At 42.9% G+C, this 20,226-nt stretch overlaps 1 protein-coding gene across 1 annotated transcript in view; it reads left to right on the top strand.

Moving 5' to 3' along the window:
* The first annotated feature begins 8,769 nt into the window (after positions 1 to 8,769).
* The window catches only part of LOC124798928 (vicilin-like seed storage protein At2g18540), a 33,501-nt gene continuing 22,044 nt past the window's right edge, over positions 8,770 to 20,226 (top strand). Inside the window, exon 1 of the mRNA XM_047262461.1 lies at positions 8,770 to 9,084. Coding sequence (XP_047118417.1) covers positions 8,770 to 9,084 — 315 coding nt within the window. The remainder of the gene's footprint in view (positions 9,085 to 20,226) is intronic.

Raw genomic sequence — 20,226 nt, 5'->3', positions numbered from 1 at the left:
GGGACTGGGAATCCAAATCATTCTCTGTCAGAAAGTGTCCGTTAGGAGTGATCGGACCAGGAGACTGAAGTGGGATGGAGCACCATCTACATCTACATCTACATGACTACTCTGCAATTCACATTTAAGTGCTTGGCAGAGGGTTCGTCGAACCACAATCATACTATCTCTCTACCATTCCACTCCCGAACAGCGGGCGGGAAAAACGAACACCTAAACCTTTCTGTTCGAGCTCTGATTTCTCTTATTTTATTTTGATGATCATTTCTACCTATGTAGGTTGGGCTCAACAAAATATTTTCGCATTCGGAAGAGAAAGTTGGTGACTGAAATTTCGTAAATAGATGTCGCCGCGACGAAAAGCCTCTTTGCTGTAATGACTTCCATCCCAATTCGCGTATCATATCTGCCACACTGTCTCCCCTGCTACGTGATAATACAAAACGAGCTGCCCTTTTTTGCACCCTTTCGATGTCCTCCGTCAATCCCACCTGGTAAGGATCCCACACTGCGCAGCAATATTCTAACAGAGGACGAACGAGTGTAGTGTAAGCTGTCTCTTTAGTGGACTTGTTGCATCTTCTAAGTGTCCTGCCAATGAAACGCAACCTTTGGCTCGCCTTCCCCACAATATTATCTATGTGGTCTTTCCAACTGAAGTTGTTCGTAATTTTAACACCCAGGTACTTAGTTGAATTGACAGCCTTGAGAATTGTACTATTTATCGAGTAATCGAATTCCAACGGATTTCTTTTGGAACTCATGTGGATCACCTCACACTTATCGTTATTTATCGTCAACTGCCACCTGCCACACCATACAGCAATCTTTTCTAAATCGCTTTGCAACTGATACTGGTCTTCGGTTGACCTTACTAGACGGTAAATTACAGCATCATTTGCGAACAACCTAAGAGAACTGCTCAGATTGTCACCCAGGTCATTTATATAGATCAGGAACAGCAGAGGTCCCAGGACGCTTCCCTGGGGAACACCTGATATCACTTCAGTTTTACTCGATGATTTGCCGTCTATTACTACGAACTGCGACCTTCCTGATAGGAAATCACGAATCCAGTCGCACAACTGAGACGATACCCCATAGGCCCGCAGCTTGATTAGAAGTCGCTTGTGAGGAACGGTGTCAAAAGCTTTCCGGAAATCTAGAAATACGGAATCAACTTGAGATCCCCTGTCGATAGCGGCCATTACTTCGTGCGAATAAAGAGCTAGCTGCGTTGCACAAGAACGATGTTTTCTGAAACCATGCTGATTACGTATCAATAGATCGTTTCCTTCGAGGTGACTCATAATGTTTGAATACAGTATATGCTCCAAAACCCTACTGCAAACCGACGTCAATGATATAGGTCTGTAGTTAGATGGATTACTCCTACTACCCTTCTTAAACACTGGTGCGACCTGCGCAATTTTACAATCTGTAGGTACAGATCTATCGGTGAGCGAGCGGTTGTATATGAGTGCTAAGTAGGGAGCTATTGTATCAGCGTAATCTGAAAGGAACCTAATCGGTATACAATCTGGACCTAAAGACTTGCCCGTATCAAGCGATTTGAGTTGCTTCGCAACCCCTAAGAAACTCATGCTAGCAGCTGTTCGTGTTTGAAATTCTGGAATATTCCATTCATCTTCCCTGGTGAAGGAATTTCGGAAAACTGCGTTCAATAACTCCGCTTTAGCGGCACAGTCGTCGGTAACAGTACCATCGGCACTGCGCAGCGAAGGTATTGACTGCGTCTTGCCGCTTGTGTACTTTACATACGACCAGAATTTCTTCGGATTTTCTACCAAATTTCGAGACAATGTTTCGTTGTGGAACCTATGTGCCTGAAACCTGTTTGTCAGACGCACCGGGGAGGCTTTCTGATCAGCCTCAGGGGACGTCTTTCGCTGCCTGCCACGCCTTGGAACGACCTCCCAATCAACCATCGTGGTGCTACCATCCACTAGCACATAGTTGCTAGAAAAAGTACTCCAGAATTTCACGTAACACGTACAGGGGGTTCAAATAGCGTGCCCCATCCAAACAGTCGGTTAAAATGACTGCTCAAATGTGGTGATCTCCAACAGCTGCTATCGAAATTTTTATTGAGAATCTCGTCTGGTATCTTCATGCATAGGCAGTGTGTCAATTGTTTGCACGCTTTTGCTGAAATTAAAGATATTCTGTCTTGTAAAAGCAGATCTGTTGTGTTCGCTTCACTTCGCTAATTCATCGTTGGATCAAAGGGAAGTTTAACGCCCAGGCCGTACTAATTTGCACTTGCAGAAAAATCTAATTCGGCATTTCTTGTTAGCTCGTGAAATCGTTAGATTTCAATCATTCTACATGCAGGATGTCTCAAACCTTTTGGGTCAAGGCAGTTGTTAATCGGTTCACAACCGATTATCTTCAGATAGTTAACCAATGGTCGGATATGCATATTTATTGTGTTATGGACACACGTAGCCAACACTGGATAACAACAACGTAGCTCATAGTTGTTATTCAAGCAACGACCGCTAGTCTCAATGCAAGTATTGCAATGACGCACGTAGTTCTGCCACACTCTCGGAAAGATCCAGGATGTCTGTTGTACACTGGAACAGGCAACAGGTGATAAATAGTGTACACTCCTAAGCACGAAACAGATATGCTGTGTACAACTTAGCTCGTATGACGACGGCATACATCGTACCTGTGTATTAACGTGTGCCGCACAACACACCACTATCCCTGGTGCCTGTTGCCCACTGCATCAAACAGTTTATGATGTGTCTATGATGAGGTGTGTTACTGTGTGCAGCGCATGACGGGTAGTCAAAGATGGCAAACATCGATTTAATGTACGGTATGGCAGTATGTAGTGCCCGTAAAGCAGCACGCATGTACAAAGAACGCCTTCTCAATAGGTGTTATCCTGATTGGAAGAAGTGTATCTCCGTGAATACCGGAATACAAACTTACGAGTGACAGGATGGTTCACGACACAGAGAGCCGGCCAAGGCTGCCGTCGAAGACATGACCGAACACCAGACTTTCAGGAGATGGTGTTGGCTCGTGTGGTCGACCATTATAACGTTTCCTGGTAAAACATGCTTTATAACTATGCAATTACAATTTTATTTATATATAGGCACTGATCGCATTTGTGGACTCTGAATAATAATAGAATAGGATTAAGTACTGAATTTGTGAAATAATATGTGTCGACGAGTTCTGAAACCGCCAGAGAAAAGAATTAGTAAAGAAAAACACAGAGATTTCATGACAATCAGCCATTGTATAAGTAGTAGTGTAAGAATAATAATGTCGTTGTCGTCTTCTTGGAGTCTCGTAGAGAGGAGGAACCTGTGACTATATTTAATGCATAGGTAGCTTTCATTTGTCAAGATTGTAAGCAGGACGCCATTAGGCGCTGATTATAAAGAAAGGCGTGTGAACCTGTTATTATTCGAGTTTTAAATATAGTTATTTAATGAGAACTTGCATATTATTATTAGAAAGCTTGCCTGGTATTTTACCCATTTATTTAAGACATTTTCAGCTTTTTAAGTAGAGTTCGTGGTGCAGAGCTGCGACAGGGCGGAACGAGCCGCCGCCGCGGCAGATTCAAATCTGATAATAAGGGCAATCATACCGCAATAAACGGTCAAGTAAAAAGTGAATTTATAATTGTTTCTTACAGAAGTTCGAGATCGGAGTAAAGCAGTAGACTTTATGTTGTGTTTCACAGGCGGACGCGGGCTGCTAATATTGTAAACTTTAACAGTGTCAAAGCTAAAATACTTTCATATTTTAAAAGGAAATATTGCTGTGCAAAATTCTGGACTGGTAAAAGTTATATAAAATCATTTTCTGGTTAATAATGATAGTCTCGTGCTCTAGTGTTAGCCGTGGTACTGATTAATAATTAATGTAGACGAAAAATCCACTTCAAAGTTTGAGGTTCTTTAAGCATTGCGTACGGTAACTTCATTATTTTTGATAACATAAATAATTACAGAACATTTTTACAATAGTTGTAGCAGAGATGTATATGTTATGCATTCTATTGAGTTACAGTGACAAAACAGCGTTCATTTAATAAAAATCCAGTTCCAGTATAATAATAATTAATCTCACTTGTTCGCAACAACATATTTTAGCACATACAATTAACCAAAGTAAACCAGTCTACAGAAAAAATATTGGAGCTCGAAACCATCCAGAAACAAGCACCTGTCAACTTACTCATAAAAAGCGCACTTCTAATGATACAGTACGGAGGTTACTGGTGGAACAATTACTACACCCCTATCACAAAGATAGTGTGCACGGACTGGGACCCACCGCTTTTGACCCTTGTGTTCACATCTGTCGATGGATTAGCCACTGCAGTGTTGTAGAGCCGAACTTCGTACGGTTTGTAGCATTCACGGACGAGGCCTCATTCAACCGTTACGGTGTATTCTACAACCGCAACACCCACATCGGTGGCCACCAGCAAAAAGATTCCCTGTCAACTTATGAACGGGCGTTGTCCAAGATCACTTACTAGGACATTACTTGCTGCCTCCCCATTTCACTGGTCCTCGTTACCTGGCGTTCCTCCGAGATGTGCTGCCACAGTTCGTGGAGACTGTACCCCTTGTTGTCCACGAAAGGATGTGGTTTCAACACGACGGTGCACCAGCCCACTTCGATGTTAATGTCCGCGAGCACCTGAACAACACGTACCCTCGTCGTTTGATTGGGAGGGTTGGTCCTGTCCCATGGACAGCGGGGCCATCGGATCTCACACCCATGGACATTTTCCTCTGGGGTTACGTAACGACGTTGGTGAATGAAACCCCCGTAGGGTCCAAGCTGCCCTGTCTCTTGGTACAACAGGCATCAGGGATCTTTGACAGAATACGGAAGAATTTCATGCACCGCTGCCATGCATGCATTTAGACTGGCAGTCGTCACTTTGTTGTTGTTGTGAGATGTGCACTGTATGTGTCCATAAGACAGTAAATATGCATTTATGACCATTAGTTCCTACTTTCTAAATATTCAGTTGTGGACCCACTATCACCATTTTCAGTTTGACAGAAAAGATTTGAGACATTCTGTGTATTATTTTGGAGTGATTGTTAGTGATAATTCAATCCAGGGTAAAAACCCTATTCCTATTAAAATTACTGCATGCTTTATTCCCAGTGGGCTTGTGTGTTGGTATTAGGTTCGATCTCATGTAAAGCAGATGTTTTTAGTCTTATGCTCTGAAGATGCATCCATAGAGCCTTAGTTATCAAACTTATTTCGGCACTGTTTACAGTGAGGGACCCGAATGGAACGACAGGAACGGAAATTACCACTTACATACGTGTGTTGTAATAATGCTGCTTCAATAGAGAGAATTTTGTTTAGTGAAACACATTAACAGCGAAAAGCTCTACTGCATTATTTACCACATCAAAAATTTTGGTCCAGCGCGGAAAAGCCTGTCAACGAAGGCCGCTATAGTTCCATTACATTACCATTCGTTAGTGAAACATATTTTTTATGGTAATTTTAATAGTGGAGAAGCCGGACTACAGTTACAAGTGTGAGACGACACGAAAGGGAAGCATTAATTGAGAAGCGAGTGAGTGTTGTACCCTATCTCCGACGTCATTCAATACATCCACTGAGCAAGCAGCAGAGGAAACTCACGAGGAATTTGGAAACGGAATTCAAATTAAAGGAGAAGGAATAAAAATTTCGAGGGTCACCGATGGATGCCATTGGAATGCTGTCAGACACAGTAAAGGACTTGGAGGATCGGCTGAATAGAATAGGTAGTGTCTTGAAGAGATGAATGTCAATAGTCAATCAAGTCCAATGGAATGTAGTCGAATCCAGTTACTTGATTCTGAGAGAAACAGATTAGGAAATGAGGCAATGAAAGTAGTAACGAGATTTGCTTTTTGCGTAGCAAAATAACTGACTCTGGCAGTAATGAAGGTAATGATAAAGTCTGTGTTGCAAGTATGTGACGGGGCTATTGACCTTAGTGCAGATGGAGATCAGCCTTTCTCCGAAAGTGGAGGATGGCAGGCCCATCACCCTGGCCGGGAAAGATAACCAGTAGTTATCTGACAGCTGGCTGAGGGGACGTGGGGCCCTAATGGAGGTAAAGGAACGAGGAAATATCCCCGCCCAGACTGGGACCGAACCCAGGACTTACACATTCAGCGTCTATCACATGAGGCGTTGCTTAATCTTGCTTTAAAACAGTGATTTCCACACAGTTGCGCTCTTCCAAAGAGGAATCACAAACTGTACCACGTCTCGATAACGTGCGGACGTCATGGTGCCTCTGATAGACCCTCTGGGTTTATCCTCTTCAAAGAAGGACGGACCGACAATAAAGGTGCTTTTGAATTCAAAAATGGTTCAAATGGCTCTGAGCACTATGGGACTTAACATCTATGGTCATCAGTCTCCTGGAACTTAGAACTACTTAAACATAACTAACCTAAAAACAGCACACAACACCCAGTCATCACGAGGCAGAGAAAATCCCTGACCCCGCCGGGAATCGAACCCGGGATTTTGAATTCAGACCGCATAGTCACATACGGCCTGCGCACTGTTTCTTCGCGCACAAGACGCGATTTAACAATACCCCTAGTACGATTGATCTATATATTCACTGTACCCTGTAGTGTAAAATGTGCCTCGTCTCTCCATAGAATACTGCCCGGTCACATGTCACCAATTAAGACCCGTGCTAGAAACCGAAGAGCAAATTCAGAACGTTGCTGCAGATCGTGAGATTCCAATTCCTGCACCGTCTGGATCTTATACGTGTAGCAATGTAAAATAGTCCGCAAAATTTTCCGTACTGTTGACCATGGGATGGACAATTCTCCTGACACTACACGAACACTTGCACTACCCGGTGCACGCGCTGCATGCTCAGTTGCAGGAACCTCGTCAATAACTTCCACCTGGATAGGACACGTTCATCTTCCAGGTGGCAAACCAAGCTTACCCGTGTTCCCGAATTTCATTACCATCTTCTTTAAACCATTTACTGACATATCTCTTCACCTCTCATCTTCCAGTCGGCGATACTCTCTCAATGCAGCACTGTAATTGCTGCCGTTCAGATAAAAAAGAAGTTTCACTAGAAGCGAATGGTTTCTCTTCCCATTAGCCAAACTGTTCATTCACGTTATGGCTTTTCATATGACAACGTGAATGTCGTACCGTCATACAAACAGTATGCAGCACATGACTTTCACCTCGCGTTCAAAATTGGAACTAATCTTTTTATAGCGTAAATAGGTTCCAAATGAACGCATCAGCGTACCTGCCAAGTTTAGTTGCCATACGATAATTACAGCCCGCGCTGGACCTCCGTGAGGAGCTGCACTGTAATTATAACCACTTTGTACATTAATATTCATGGAGGAGATTATAGATCTCCAAAAAATCATAACGAGCGATCACAAAACGTATTCCATAATCCTACAACCGACTGACAGTGGTGATATAGACATGTAATTAAGCATGTTTTCTTGAAACATAGATACAACAGCGCTTTTTTCCAATCGCTTAGTACACTTCGTTGCTCCAGCTATCTATGATGAACTGGAGCAGTACGCCGTGTATTACTCCTCGCCTGAAAGTGCGCCTGTATGTGATTTCTGCTCGAGAAGTATTCTTACTTTGCATGTAGTAAAGATATCTCTTGGTTATCAGAAGTAAGTTGTCTTCGCTCTGCACAATAATAAGGAATTGGTGCGATGGGGAAGCTTAAAATGAAACGGAGCGTTCACATGAGAGTATAAAAGTTCATCACTATCACACAACATTCCTTTTTTTTTGTGAATAGAAACAATCTCGTAGCGTTCCGTTTGTAGTACTATGACAAACGGTGCTCTCACACGACTTGATAGCAAGCAAGCTAGTAAGCGACTAACTCTTCCATGATCGAGCATTGTAGACGCATTGAATTTCCTTTTCGCCACGTTTACAACTCTCTTTCAGAATAAATGTTATCTCTGACCGACATATTAATTTGGACTTAACTTTCGTTGTACTGATTTGCAGTTATTACTAAGATGTTTGATAGCTAATTAAAAATAACCTTACTTTCTTTCCAGTTTTATACCATGACATACTCACTAATTATTGAAATTGGTGTTCATCAAAACTTTAAGGTGTTATATTATTGTCAAAGTTGTCGTACCTGTCAGGATAACACTGTTCCCTACTTTAAATTATCATGACATTCTTATTTGGGTTTTCTGGTTTCTTGGGATATTACAATGTATAAATATATAAAGACGCAAAACATTTATAAGTCTGCCACTCTTCAGTACAATGTATATTCAGAAAATGTCGAGACCTGACCACTATGAAAGTCTGTAAATGTTATTCAACTGGCAGACGCAAAATGGGGTCAGTGCATAAATGTTCGAACTTTAATTACGCCCGCCGCTGGAGCTCTGGTGAAGGGATGCTTGCATCTCACTGCAGCGAGGTAATCGTTCGTGTGTGGCAGGTCCCGGCGGAGGTTCGAGTCCTCCCTCGGGCACGGGTGTGTGTTTGTCCTTAGGATAATTTAGGTTAAGTAGTGTGTAAGCTTAGGGACTGATGACCTTAGCAGTTAAGTCTCATAAGATTTCACACACATTTGAAATTTTTTTTTGTAATCGTTCGTTCGCGGCGGCCTAACTGTCGGCGCGCGTGTTTGTAAGTGCGCCCGCCTGGATAGCGGCCGATAGGGCGCCCCTACTCGCCCCACTCGGAATGTACGCGGGAGGCATGTGCCGTGGGCAGCGGCGCGGCTGGTTGCTTGGCTGGGGGCAGAGGAGATCACCCCACGTCCAGACACTGCGTCTTGCGAGCGCCAGGGAAACTGGCTCGGAAAAACGGGCGAAGGACTCTCCCGACGGCACAGGTAGGAGCACTGAGAGTGCCGCAGAGGGTTCTGGCGACGAGCCGACGGTGACGGCGTCGGTGTCCAGGGGAGAGGCGACCTGCGAAGGTGGCGGAAACGGCGTTGCAAGTGGGCAGGCAGGGACTTCCACCGGCGAGACTGCCTCGGGTGGAGGCACCCGCTCGGTAAGCTGCGTAGCAGGCTCCGTTGCGGCGGGCGGATGTGGCTGCGTCACGGCAGCCGGACATCTTGCAGTGAAGAAATCTGAAAAAGTTTGATCTACGTCAGGATAAGTGAATTCACGGAGCCGTAGCTGATTTTGGAGGGGCTGATGTGTGTCTGTGCTGCCGCGAATAATGTACTGCGCCCTGAAAGCTGATCCGGAAACAACGTTGGATTCCCACAAATGTGGCTTGTTGTGCACTCAATACTGAATTCTGACGTTCTGACGAAACTTCGTGGTTAAGTCTGAATCTGGAGCAGAGCGGTGTGGACGAAGCAAATGCAGCCAGTTCCGGTGGCGTCGCCCATACAAACGTTTTGCCGGCGAAACGTCGGGAGCAGGCAAAGTACGATACCAATTCAAAAAAGTCAGTAAGGCATCATCTCGTGAATGTGAAACTCCAAGTTTTTGAGTCTTGAATGTTCCAACGAAACGTTCGGTCTCACCGTTTGACTGTGGCGAGGAGTGCTGTCCTGATACGCTGTATTCCATTTTGTTTGCAAAACTGTGCAAATTCCTTTGAAGAAGAAGGAATTTCACTGTCAGAAAAAAATGTTTGTCGCAAGCCTTCGAGAGAAAATACAGAAACGAGCGCCTTTGAAAGTGCTGGCAGCATTCGTCAAATACATTGGAATAACAGAAAGGTATTTGCTGTAGGCATCGACGATAATTAACAAACGTGTTTGCCTAAAGGGAAAAACAAAGTCTATGTAAAGTCGTTGCCACGGAGTGTCAGAATGTGGCCAGGAGAAAAATTCCTGGCGCGGAGCGGCCTGATGGCCCACGCAAGCCCGACATTGTGCCGTCACGCATTCTATTTGCTTATCTAAACCTAGCCACGAACGATGTTGGCGCGCCAGCTGCTTAGTACCAACTGTTCCCCAATTACTTCTGTGCAGATGACTTAACACCTGCTATTGCAACGAGGTGGGGATTAATACTATAGTCTGTTCGTCAGCCTTGGAAAGCAGAATCACACATCATTCAGAACACAATATATCTTGGCAATAAGTGATCGGGAATATATTTGGCCGGCCGCTGTGGAAGAGCGGTTCTAGGCGCCTCAGTCCGGAACTGCGCGACCGCTACGGTCGCAGGTTCGAATCCTGCCTCGGGAATGGATGTGTGTGATGTCCTTAGGTTAGTTAGGTTTAAGTAGTTCTAAGTCTAGGGGACTGATGACCTCAGAACTTAAGTCCCATAGTGCTCAGAGCCATTTGAACCATTTGAATACATTTGTGAGAGCGCAGTCCACTTTTGCAATATGACATTTTAGCAATAGTAGTAATTGGTCATGCTCCGTGGCTCATAAGACCCGACGTGAATCGAAAGGAAAAGAATCCAGTGCTTACGAATTTAAAGAATCACTATGTAATCAAGAAGCTTCCGTTGCATCGAATGCTGCATCTGTGCTGGCAGGTAAACTAGACAATTTGTCGGCCTTTGCGTGTTGTGCTGTCGGGCGATACATAATGTAGTACTGGTGACCATCGTTGAAGCTTTTGGGCCTTGGGGTCGGGAACTTGTTTCGGCGGATGAAACAGTGCAGTCCAAGGCTTATGATCCGTGACCAGGAAAAATTTTCTGCCATACAGGTAATGATGAAATTTGGTGACGCCACAGTTAGAGCTTCTTTTCCAGCCACCTACAATTGATCTGAGCACTATTCAAAGTTTTGGAAGCAAATGCGATGGGACTTTCTGTTTTGCCAATTTTGTGAATTAAAAACGATCCTATACCATGGGACGAGGCATCGACTGCAAGCACAAGTGGTTTGAGCGGATTGTAGTGCATAAGGCAAGACTGATGCAGCAACGCATTTTCAGTAATTGAAAAGCTTGGTCGCAGTCTTTTGTCCAATGGAACAGAACATTTTTACGCCTGAGACGGTTCAGAAACGCGGCAATTTTCCCCGCATTTGTAATGAACTTTATATAGTAAGACAATTTTCCAAAAACAGCTTGCAGTTCACGTAAATTCTTAGGAGATGGCAATTTCTGAATTGTTTGCATATGTTTCGTCGAAGGACCAGCGCCATTGGCGTCGATGATATATCCTAAGTATTCTGTAGTTGTACTGAAAAAAGAACATTTTTACAAGTTATATTTTAAGCCAGCGCCGCGCGGGATTAGCCGAGCGGTCTTAGGCGCTGCAGTCATGGACTGTGCGGATGGTCCCGGCGGAGATTCGAATCCTCCCTCGGGCTTGGGTGTGTGTGTGTTTGTCCTTAGGATAATTTAGGTTAAGTAGTGTGTAAGCTTAGGGGCTGATGACCTTAGCAGTTAAGTCCCATAAGATTTCACACACATTTGAACTTTATTTCTTTTTAAGCCAGCCTAGTTACAACTTGAAAAAGACGCTCAATATTTTTAAGGTGTTTTCCTGGTGTTTGTCCGGAAACGATAATTAAAACAAGAAGGCACCTTAGGCGTTACTTGTTCGAGAAATTTTTGAAATAACGCAGGAGCACAAACATTTCCGAAAGATAGGTGCTGATATTCAAAACAAACCAACCCGATGGTGTGATGATGATGCAGTCCCATACTCCAAGACAGGGCATAGGGGACGACCAGGAGACCCGCACCGTCGTACTAGGCAAGGCCCTACTCACAACAAAAATTTTCTTTGTCCATTAGTCCAGTGGTAACTGAAGATAGGCTTCTGCAAGATCACTTTTTATTAGTCCGTCCTCACGTTAGGTGATCCAAAAAGTTCCTCTACACACTGGAGCGGGTAGGAATCAATAACTGTCTGTGAATTTACTGTGCGTTTCTTATCTGCACAAAGGCGGATTTTTCCATTCGGCTTACGAGTGAAGAGTAAGGGTGATGGTCAGTGACTTGCTGAAATGGGTTTTAAGACACCAACGGATTCCAGTCTCTGAATTTTTGTAGCCACGCCGTTGTGTAATGCATGCGGGACAGACAATGGCGGATTTAAAAATTTAAGTCCCTAGACACACCATATTATATGCGCCCCCCCCCCCCCCAAAAAAACATGTTTTAAGTAATAACTATTACCCGATCACTTCACAGTTGCCGTTTTGGGTGGGAGCGATGTGATCTGTTTCCATACTCTGCTATTCGTTGTTCTGAAGAACGTCGCGCTCAATCAAAATGTAATATGGTTCCTGAACTGTACTTGGTGTACGGCAGCGGATAAAGCGGACTTAAAACTGCATTGTGTTAACACATACTTCTGTCGAAAAACAAGCGAAACGAACACAAGGAAAATGACTTTTCTTTTATGGCTTGAAAATTCAGCAGAGCGTGAAGGAGACAACGGATTTTTGTTATACATTCACTTTTATATGTTGTTTTACACGAAACCGTTGAAAATGAAAATAAAAAAGTCGTGTTACGATCTAAAAATTGAAGCGAACGTGTCATACATTAGAAATTAATACGTACGTTCACATAGATGCGTTCAAAATGAAAATTAAACTGTTGTTTTACGATCTAATAACTTGAATGTGTAGCAGATAAAAAAAACACGTTCGGTATTAATACGTGACTCTATAGGAAAGAGTGAGAAATGAAAACGAATCAGAAATTTCGGTGCACGAACTAATAACTAAATACAGACGAATAAACACAGAACTAGATTTGCTATTACATAATTTTACAGACTAGTGTGGAAAAATCAAATTTGTTTTATAATCTAATAATTAACGTGTAAAGCATTAGGGTCTGTGTAGCTAGATGCTGCATAATAAGTGTACACAGTACCTTTAATCCATGTAAGGGCTGAACAGTTTTGTACTGCAGCTACTGCTCTCACTATAGCTCTTTCTAACGTTTTTAACAAAGATTTTACGTATTTATCGACAGAACTGAACTACGTTATTTATTAACACTTTTTCATCTGAACGTACTCTCCGATAACGCATATTTCCGCGATAACTATACATTTCAGGAGACGCCAAGAACACACATTAGTTGTAATATACTACAGTATCAGTATGACTTAACTATACAGCGCCGAGCAGCCTGGGTCATTCGGGTATTGTTTAGTACTGTCGGCCACCTTCGGTCACGTCTGCACGTAAATAAGGCTTACTTCGGCGTTCTGCCATCGGCAATTGTATGTTTGTTTTGTGTTAAAAAGGAACGAATGAGTTTGGTCAAAAGTGGCTACGTATATACTTGTTTGCGAGCAGTACGGGTTCAGAGATTATATTACTTAAGAATGAGGGGGTTTCGTGTTTAATTATTGATGTGTGAAGGGAGTGAGTAAATCAAGGTAACCATCGATAGGCTGAATGACTGAGTGAGGAACATATGCTGAAAAGTCTTCACTAACTATTGAATTAAAATCATCTACCAGGTGAATCTAAGTTTATTATAATCATTCTCAGTGTGCACAAGTAAGATAATAACGCGAGAGAATGAATCAGCATAAAAACGAATGACTATTGCAAAAATTTTAACTTTGGAATGAATGTGATTTGCAAGCTATATTTGTGTTTCTTAAAAGGAATTTCCTACCTATGTCAGCTGTAAGACACGGCATTAAACAAAAGCCTTCAGTGCCTGTATCAGCAATCAGTATGATGAATTTCTGATTTCCGTATGTATGATTCAATGAATTGTATGCTTAAATGTTGGCAGTACAACCTTTTCCACGTGTCCTGACAATCCAACTTTAAGTTGTGGAACGGTGTACCTATCTGCGTAACGAACAAAAATAAACGAAAGAAAAGCAGATACTGTCACACCATACCCATAAGTGTAATACCACACTCACAAATTTTTGGTACGATTCGGGTGAGATGAGAGGTGTGAGTCCATTACTGGCCTCACACATCTCGTTTTCATTACGAAAATTCCATAAGTCACAAATGAATTCGTGTTTCTACCAATTGTTGTATGCTTTATGCTAATTATGTTAATGATAACAGTGTTTGTAAAGATCAGGCCATGTTTTCCTCCCTGTTAATCCTGTCTTTTCCGATTGGTAGCTTTTGCATGTGGAATATTAGACAACAGTTGTGAGCCCTGGCCTTGGGAACCAGCAGCAAGCCACAACAGTGCCTGCAGGCCGACATTCCTGCATTGACGTACATTAAGGGACAGAGAGTGACCTTTGAGGCCCTGACAGCAGGAGGAGGGGTAGTGCCCCTCATCAGCTACAGATGACCCACGTCATTCGCTGGATATGGTTCACACAGTGCCTGAAGAATTATCCCATGAGCTGTAGTCCGCTAGTGCACACAGCATGTATCTGGCTAAAATGCTAATAATAATGAACAGGACTAAGATGTGCCCAAAATAATAATAAATGGACATTTTACAAGCACATCAGGTCATCAAAGCATGCTTTGTAGAGGGCTTTGTCTTCAGCCCTGTCATTTCTCAGTAGGCAGGTGCAGTGAGGAACAGTGTAAACCAAATGACAACCCTGACAGAGTGGAGTACACATCCAACAAAGGCAAGAGATGTGCTCATTCGACATTCTTAAATCATAATAGAGAGTGGAAAGCTAGGAGCTGACTTTATGAAAGTTTTGTATGTAGGAAGACCGAGCATTTGAGGACTGAAAAAGAAATTGATGACGGAGGCATGCAACGTAGAATGCTGTAGGAATGGCGTCGGCGGGGACCCGGCTGATTGGAATCCTTGGCGGGAGAAGAGACAGTGCCTTAACAGTTACCTCATTAATCAGAGTTTGAAGCACCTTTTTCATTGCAGGATTATGTGTGTGGCAGGGACTCTGCTCAGAACAGGGACAAGAGATGCGGTATGGGAGACTGCGTGGAGATTAGAAACACAAGACACCCCAGTCTTAATGCAGAAGACTTCAGACTTTAAGGACAGGACGCAGGAGTGAGCAGAACTGCTCTGTGAAGCAGCCTGTGTGTTGTCTGTTGAGTACCAGTCTCAGTCAACTGCGCTACACACAGTTTGCATTCCTGTACAACGATTAAGGTGAAATTACCTGGTGGCATCGGCTAGTCAAGGAGTGAAGTTAGGTGTAGTAGGAGTAGTTGCATGTTATTTTCTTTTCATTATCGGTATTATCGTACACTCGTTACGATTAAGTTACATGCGATTAACACATTAGGATGTTACACTAGTGGCCATTAAAATTGCTACACCAAGAAGAAATGCAGATGATAAACGCGTATTCATTGGACAAATATATTATACTAGAACTGACATGTGATTACATTTTCAGGCAGTTTGGGTGTATAGATCCAGAGAAATCATTACTCAGAACAACCACCTCTGGCCGTAATAACGGCCTTGATACGCGTGGGCATTGAGTCAAACAGAGCTTGGATGGAGTGTACAGGTACAGCTGCCCATGCAGCTTCAACACGATACCACAGTTCATGAAGAGTAGTGACTGGCGTATTGTGACGAGCCAGTTGCTCGGCCACCACTGACCAGACGTTTTCAGTTGGTAAGAGATCTGGAGAATGTGCTGCCCAGGGCAGCAATCGAACATTTTCTGTATCCAGAAAGACCCATACAGGACCTGCAACATGCGGTCGTGCATTATCCTGCAGCAATGTAAGGTTTCGCAGGGATCCAATGAAGGGTGGAGCCACGGGTCGTAACACATCTGAAATGTAACGTCCATTGTTCAAAGTGCCGTCAGTGCGAACAAGAGGTTGCCGACACGTGTAACCAATGGCACCCCAAACCATAATGCCGGGTGATACGTCAGTATGGCGATGACGAATACACGCTTCCAATGTGCGTTCACCACGATGTCGCCAAACACGGAAGCGACCATCATGATGCTGTAAACAGAACCTGGATACATCCGAAAAAATGACGTTTTGCCATTCGTGCACCCAGGTTCGTCGCTGAGTACACCATCGCAAGCGCTCCTGTCAGTGGCGCAGCGTCAAGGGTAACCGCAACCATGGTCTCCGAGCTGATAGTCCGTGCTGCTGCAAACGTCGTCGAACTGTTCGTGCAGATGGTTGTTGTCTTGCAAACGTCCCCATCTGTTGACTCAAGGATCGAGACGTGGCTGCACGATCCGTTACAGCCATGCGGATATGATGCCTGTCATCTCGACTGCTAGTGATACAAGGCCGTTGGGATTCAGCACGGCGTTCCGTATTACCCTCCTGAACCCACCGATTCCATATTCTGCTAACAGTCATTGGATCTCGACCAACGCGAGTAGCAATGTCGCGATACGATAAACCGAAATCGCGATAGGCTACAATCCGACCTTTATCAAAGTCGGAAACGTGATGGTACGCATTTCTCCTCCTTACACGAGGCATCACAACAACGTTTCACCAAGCAACGCCGGTCAACTGCTGTTTGTGTATAAGAAATCGGTTGGAAACTTTCCTCATGTCAGCACGTTGTAGGTGTCGCCACCGGCGCCATCCTTGTGTGAATGTTCTGAAAAGCTAATCATTTGCATATCACAGCCTCTTGTTCCTGTCTGTTAAATTTCGCGTCTGTAGCACGTCACCTTCGTGGTGTAGCAATTTTAATGGCCAGTAGTGTAATTGTTTCTGAACACCAATTCCTCTTCTGAAACTCTGTCTAGTTAATCAACACTAGTTTTACCCAATCTCTTTGAGATAATTAGATGTTGCTTTTGCTTTGTGCTTAATTAAGATCCATGTTAATGTCATTGTCTGACTTCTGCAATCTGAGAATGATTATAATAAACTTAGATTCACCTGGGAAATGATTTTAATTCAGTAGTTAATGAATTCCTTTTCCTAGCAGTATACCATTCATGATATATACGACAATCAACACCTAGGACTCCTTTACCAGGGCCACCACTTTGATATTGTTAAATCAGTTGCACAACAGTTCTTAATTTAGTATCTTATTTCACTGGGGAGCGACATAGATCTCAGTCGCACAGCTGATGCAGGTTCTTTCTGGAGCATCGCAAAGGTACTGACAACAGCAGGGTGTAACACATTTTGGCATTGTTATGTGCAGAAATTTGGGTGACAGAATGAGTTTCTTGTAATACTACAATGAAATAATTATTGTTCTGAGTATTGGAACTATTCCAGATTCAATTATCACTGTACAGGTCCACATCACAAATTACTGGTGAGCAAGTAAATGTACGAAGGAATAGGAGAATTGAAAAAGTATGTATAGGAGGATGAACCTTTCCTAGTCCTAGATGATACGAACCATATTGGCTGGTAGGTTGTGGAAGTAGGGTTGCGGGACAATCAATGAAAGGGGGAGGGCATAGTTCTAGAATTCTACCTCAGGTTTCAGCTGTTGATAGCTAGCATAAACTCCCAAAACTACAAAAAAAGACATATATTAAGAGATAACAAGGAGACATTCAAGGGATAAAGAAAAAGTAGTGTACATTGAAACAGAATACTGAAAACTTTCGACAGAATGAGGCCCAGAGGACATTCATGCGGCAGTTAACAATGTCCTAACTACAACCGTTGAAAGTCGTTCACTAGAAGAGGAGCGGAATATAATAATGAAGGAAATAAGACATAATTGCATGCAACAGCTACTGCGAGAACAGAAGCGAAGTTATCATGGGTGACCCATGAAATACACAATATTATATATGGAAGAAGAAAAGATACGAATCTTAAGAATGAGTCAGTAAGGCAGCAGTAGATGATCTAGAATACTATTGACAGGGAGTGCAACAAAACGGATGTCTACAGTTAATCAATGGAGCACGTAGATGGGCAAGGATAAGGGATCTCCATCAGTAATTGCACATGGAGACCATCAGGGAAGTAATAGTATCATCCAAGCAAAAACAGCTCGCTATCGTTGAAGCACTAAGGCCCACTACGCGACATTTTTATTACGTGGGATCTGTCGCCCCTGAGGGGTGGCATGAATCAGAGTTCCTCGCACCATCATCAAGACACTGCAAAGTAATACATGTTTATAGACAAAATAGAAGAAAAAGTAATGTAATATTGTGTGACAGAAATGTAAAGTCAACTGGAAGAATATGTAATGTCAAATGAGATGTAATAAAGTAACCAACATCTTAGAGGGGTCAAAGGACCTTGTGCTCAATACCCTTTTGAAACGGAAATAAAGAAAATATTACTCTTTCACCCTTTCCACCTAGGAAGACCAGCCACAAACTGTTAGTAATTCTGGGGAACCATACAATAAAAAAAAGCGCGTTTGACAGAGAAGGCGACTTTCCGAACGGTAGAGACGGAGGAAATGGCAACCCATCCTCCCTGTGGTTAAACAGAAGAGGATATCACTGCCTTTGGAAGAACAGTGATCTTTAAAGGCTAAGGGAGTAAACACCAACCGAAAATCCTCACCTGTGTTAAACCTCGCAAGTCAACAGTTGAATATGAATGTTTTGCTTTCAATACTACAACAAGCCTCAGATGGAAAAATCGAATGTAGACTCGTCTTCTTATGCCCCTGGAATGTATGATGATCCGTTGGAGTCCGATGTTCACACTGAGATCATACGAACGAATACTAAATATGACAACCAAACGAGGAATAGACCTAAAGACCATAATGGATTACGAGTGGGAACTTCGAACGTCAAAAAACTAACTATAAATCGAGACGATATGACGAGGAGAAGGAAAAGATATGTACTTGGAACGCGTGAAACAAAATGGAAAAGAGGAAATAAAAAAAAAAAAGAAAACTGAAGGGAGTCTACAAGTTGTACTGCCATGGATATCAAAACACGACAAAAGATGGAGTTGGTATGGTCCTTCATAGGGAATAGATGCTATTTCAGATACCGTCTGCGTCAATGAAGGATTCGTTAAAGCCAGAATAAATACGGCGAAGACTAATTTCACAACTCTACATGGGTGTGCCCAACAACAAGTATGTGGTGATGTGGACTAAGAAACTTTCCTCCAGTAACTGGAAGATCATATCCAGAAATGTAACATCATGTTAATAGCTGATTTGAACGCCCAGAGTGGAATAGACAGATCTAGATATGAAGAAGGTGGTGGTTCTTTTGGGTATCGAGAAATAATTACTGAAGGAGAATATCTGTTAGAGTTCTATGTAAGTAATAGCCTCTCCCTAAAGAACACAGTCTTCAACAAAATAGACAGCCATAAAATTAACAGATACGGCTGAAATGAAAGAAGCAATTCAGTTATTAAGTATATGACAGCCGACAAACACATTGGAGAAAGAGTAAGATATGTGGAAATGGTTCAAATGGCTCTAAGCACTATGGGACTTAACATCTGAGGTCATCAGTCCCCTAGAACTCAGAACTACTTAAACCTAACTAACATAAGGACGTCACACACAACCATGCCCGAGGCAGGATTCGAACCTGCGACCGCAGCAGCCGCGCGGTTTCGGACTGAAGCGCCTAAAACCACTCGGTCACAGCGGCAGTCAGATGTAGAAATCACACCGACAAGTTCATTGGACAGTTATCAATTATAGCTCATATGAAGAGAGAAAATATCTATCATAACCTGTTCAAGGAAGATAAGGAAGATGCCTACGATCAAAGGATGAAGACTATAGGAAGTATAAAATAAGAACTCCATCAAAGTCTGATAATTGCAAAATTATCAACAAATGAAACAGGTAGTGCAAACGAAGAGTGGAAAATATTTAAGACAACATTATTAAAATGCGATAGAGGAGGTCAGCAATGGAAACAAGAAAATGCCATTCCGATTGATAAAAAGCAAAAGATCAGAGAGCGAAGGCACTAAGGCGATAGAAAGAGAAAATGGGAGCATAGTGCGGGATGTAGAAGCGGTCAGACAAGAGGTGAAAAAATATTTAAACGCATTATTCAATGGCAAGGTGATAATAGAGGAGGAACAGAAAATTAAAGATTTACCAGAACCTGGAGTGGAACAATCACCTATTATCTGGGCAGAGACTGAAAATGCCTTGAAGCAAATGAAGGGAGGCAAACCAGCCGCGCTAGATAAATTGACAGCAGACGTAATTAAGGATCAAGCAGTCAAGGAATATAGTATCTACATCGAACACTGGGAGTCATCTGGAAGGAAAATAAAACACCAGATGACTGGAAGACGGGGAATGTAATATCACTGTTCAAGAAAGCAAGTAGGAGAAAATGTTCCAGTTACAGAGGGATCACCCTGTTATCACACTTTCTTAACATATTGGAAAAGACTATT

This window comes from Schistocerca piceifrons, chromosome 5 (genome assembly GCF_021461385.2).
Source record: "Schistocerca piceifrons isolate TAMUIC-IGC-003096 chromosome 5, iqSchPice1.1, whole genome shotgun sequence".
Taxonomy (NCBI): domain Eukaryota; kingdom Metazoa; phylum Arthropoda; class Insecta; order Orthoptera; family Acrididae; genus Schistocerca; species Schistocerca piceifrons.
Note: the sequence above shows the minus strand (reverse complement) of the source record. Positions and strands in the feature narration are given on the sequence as shown.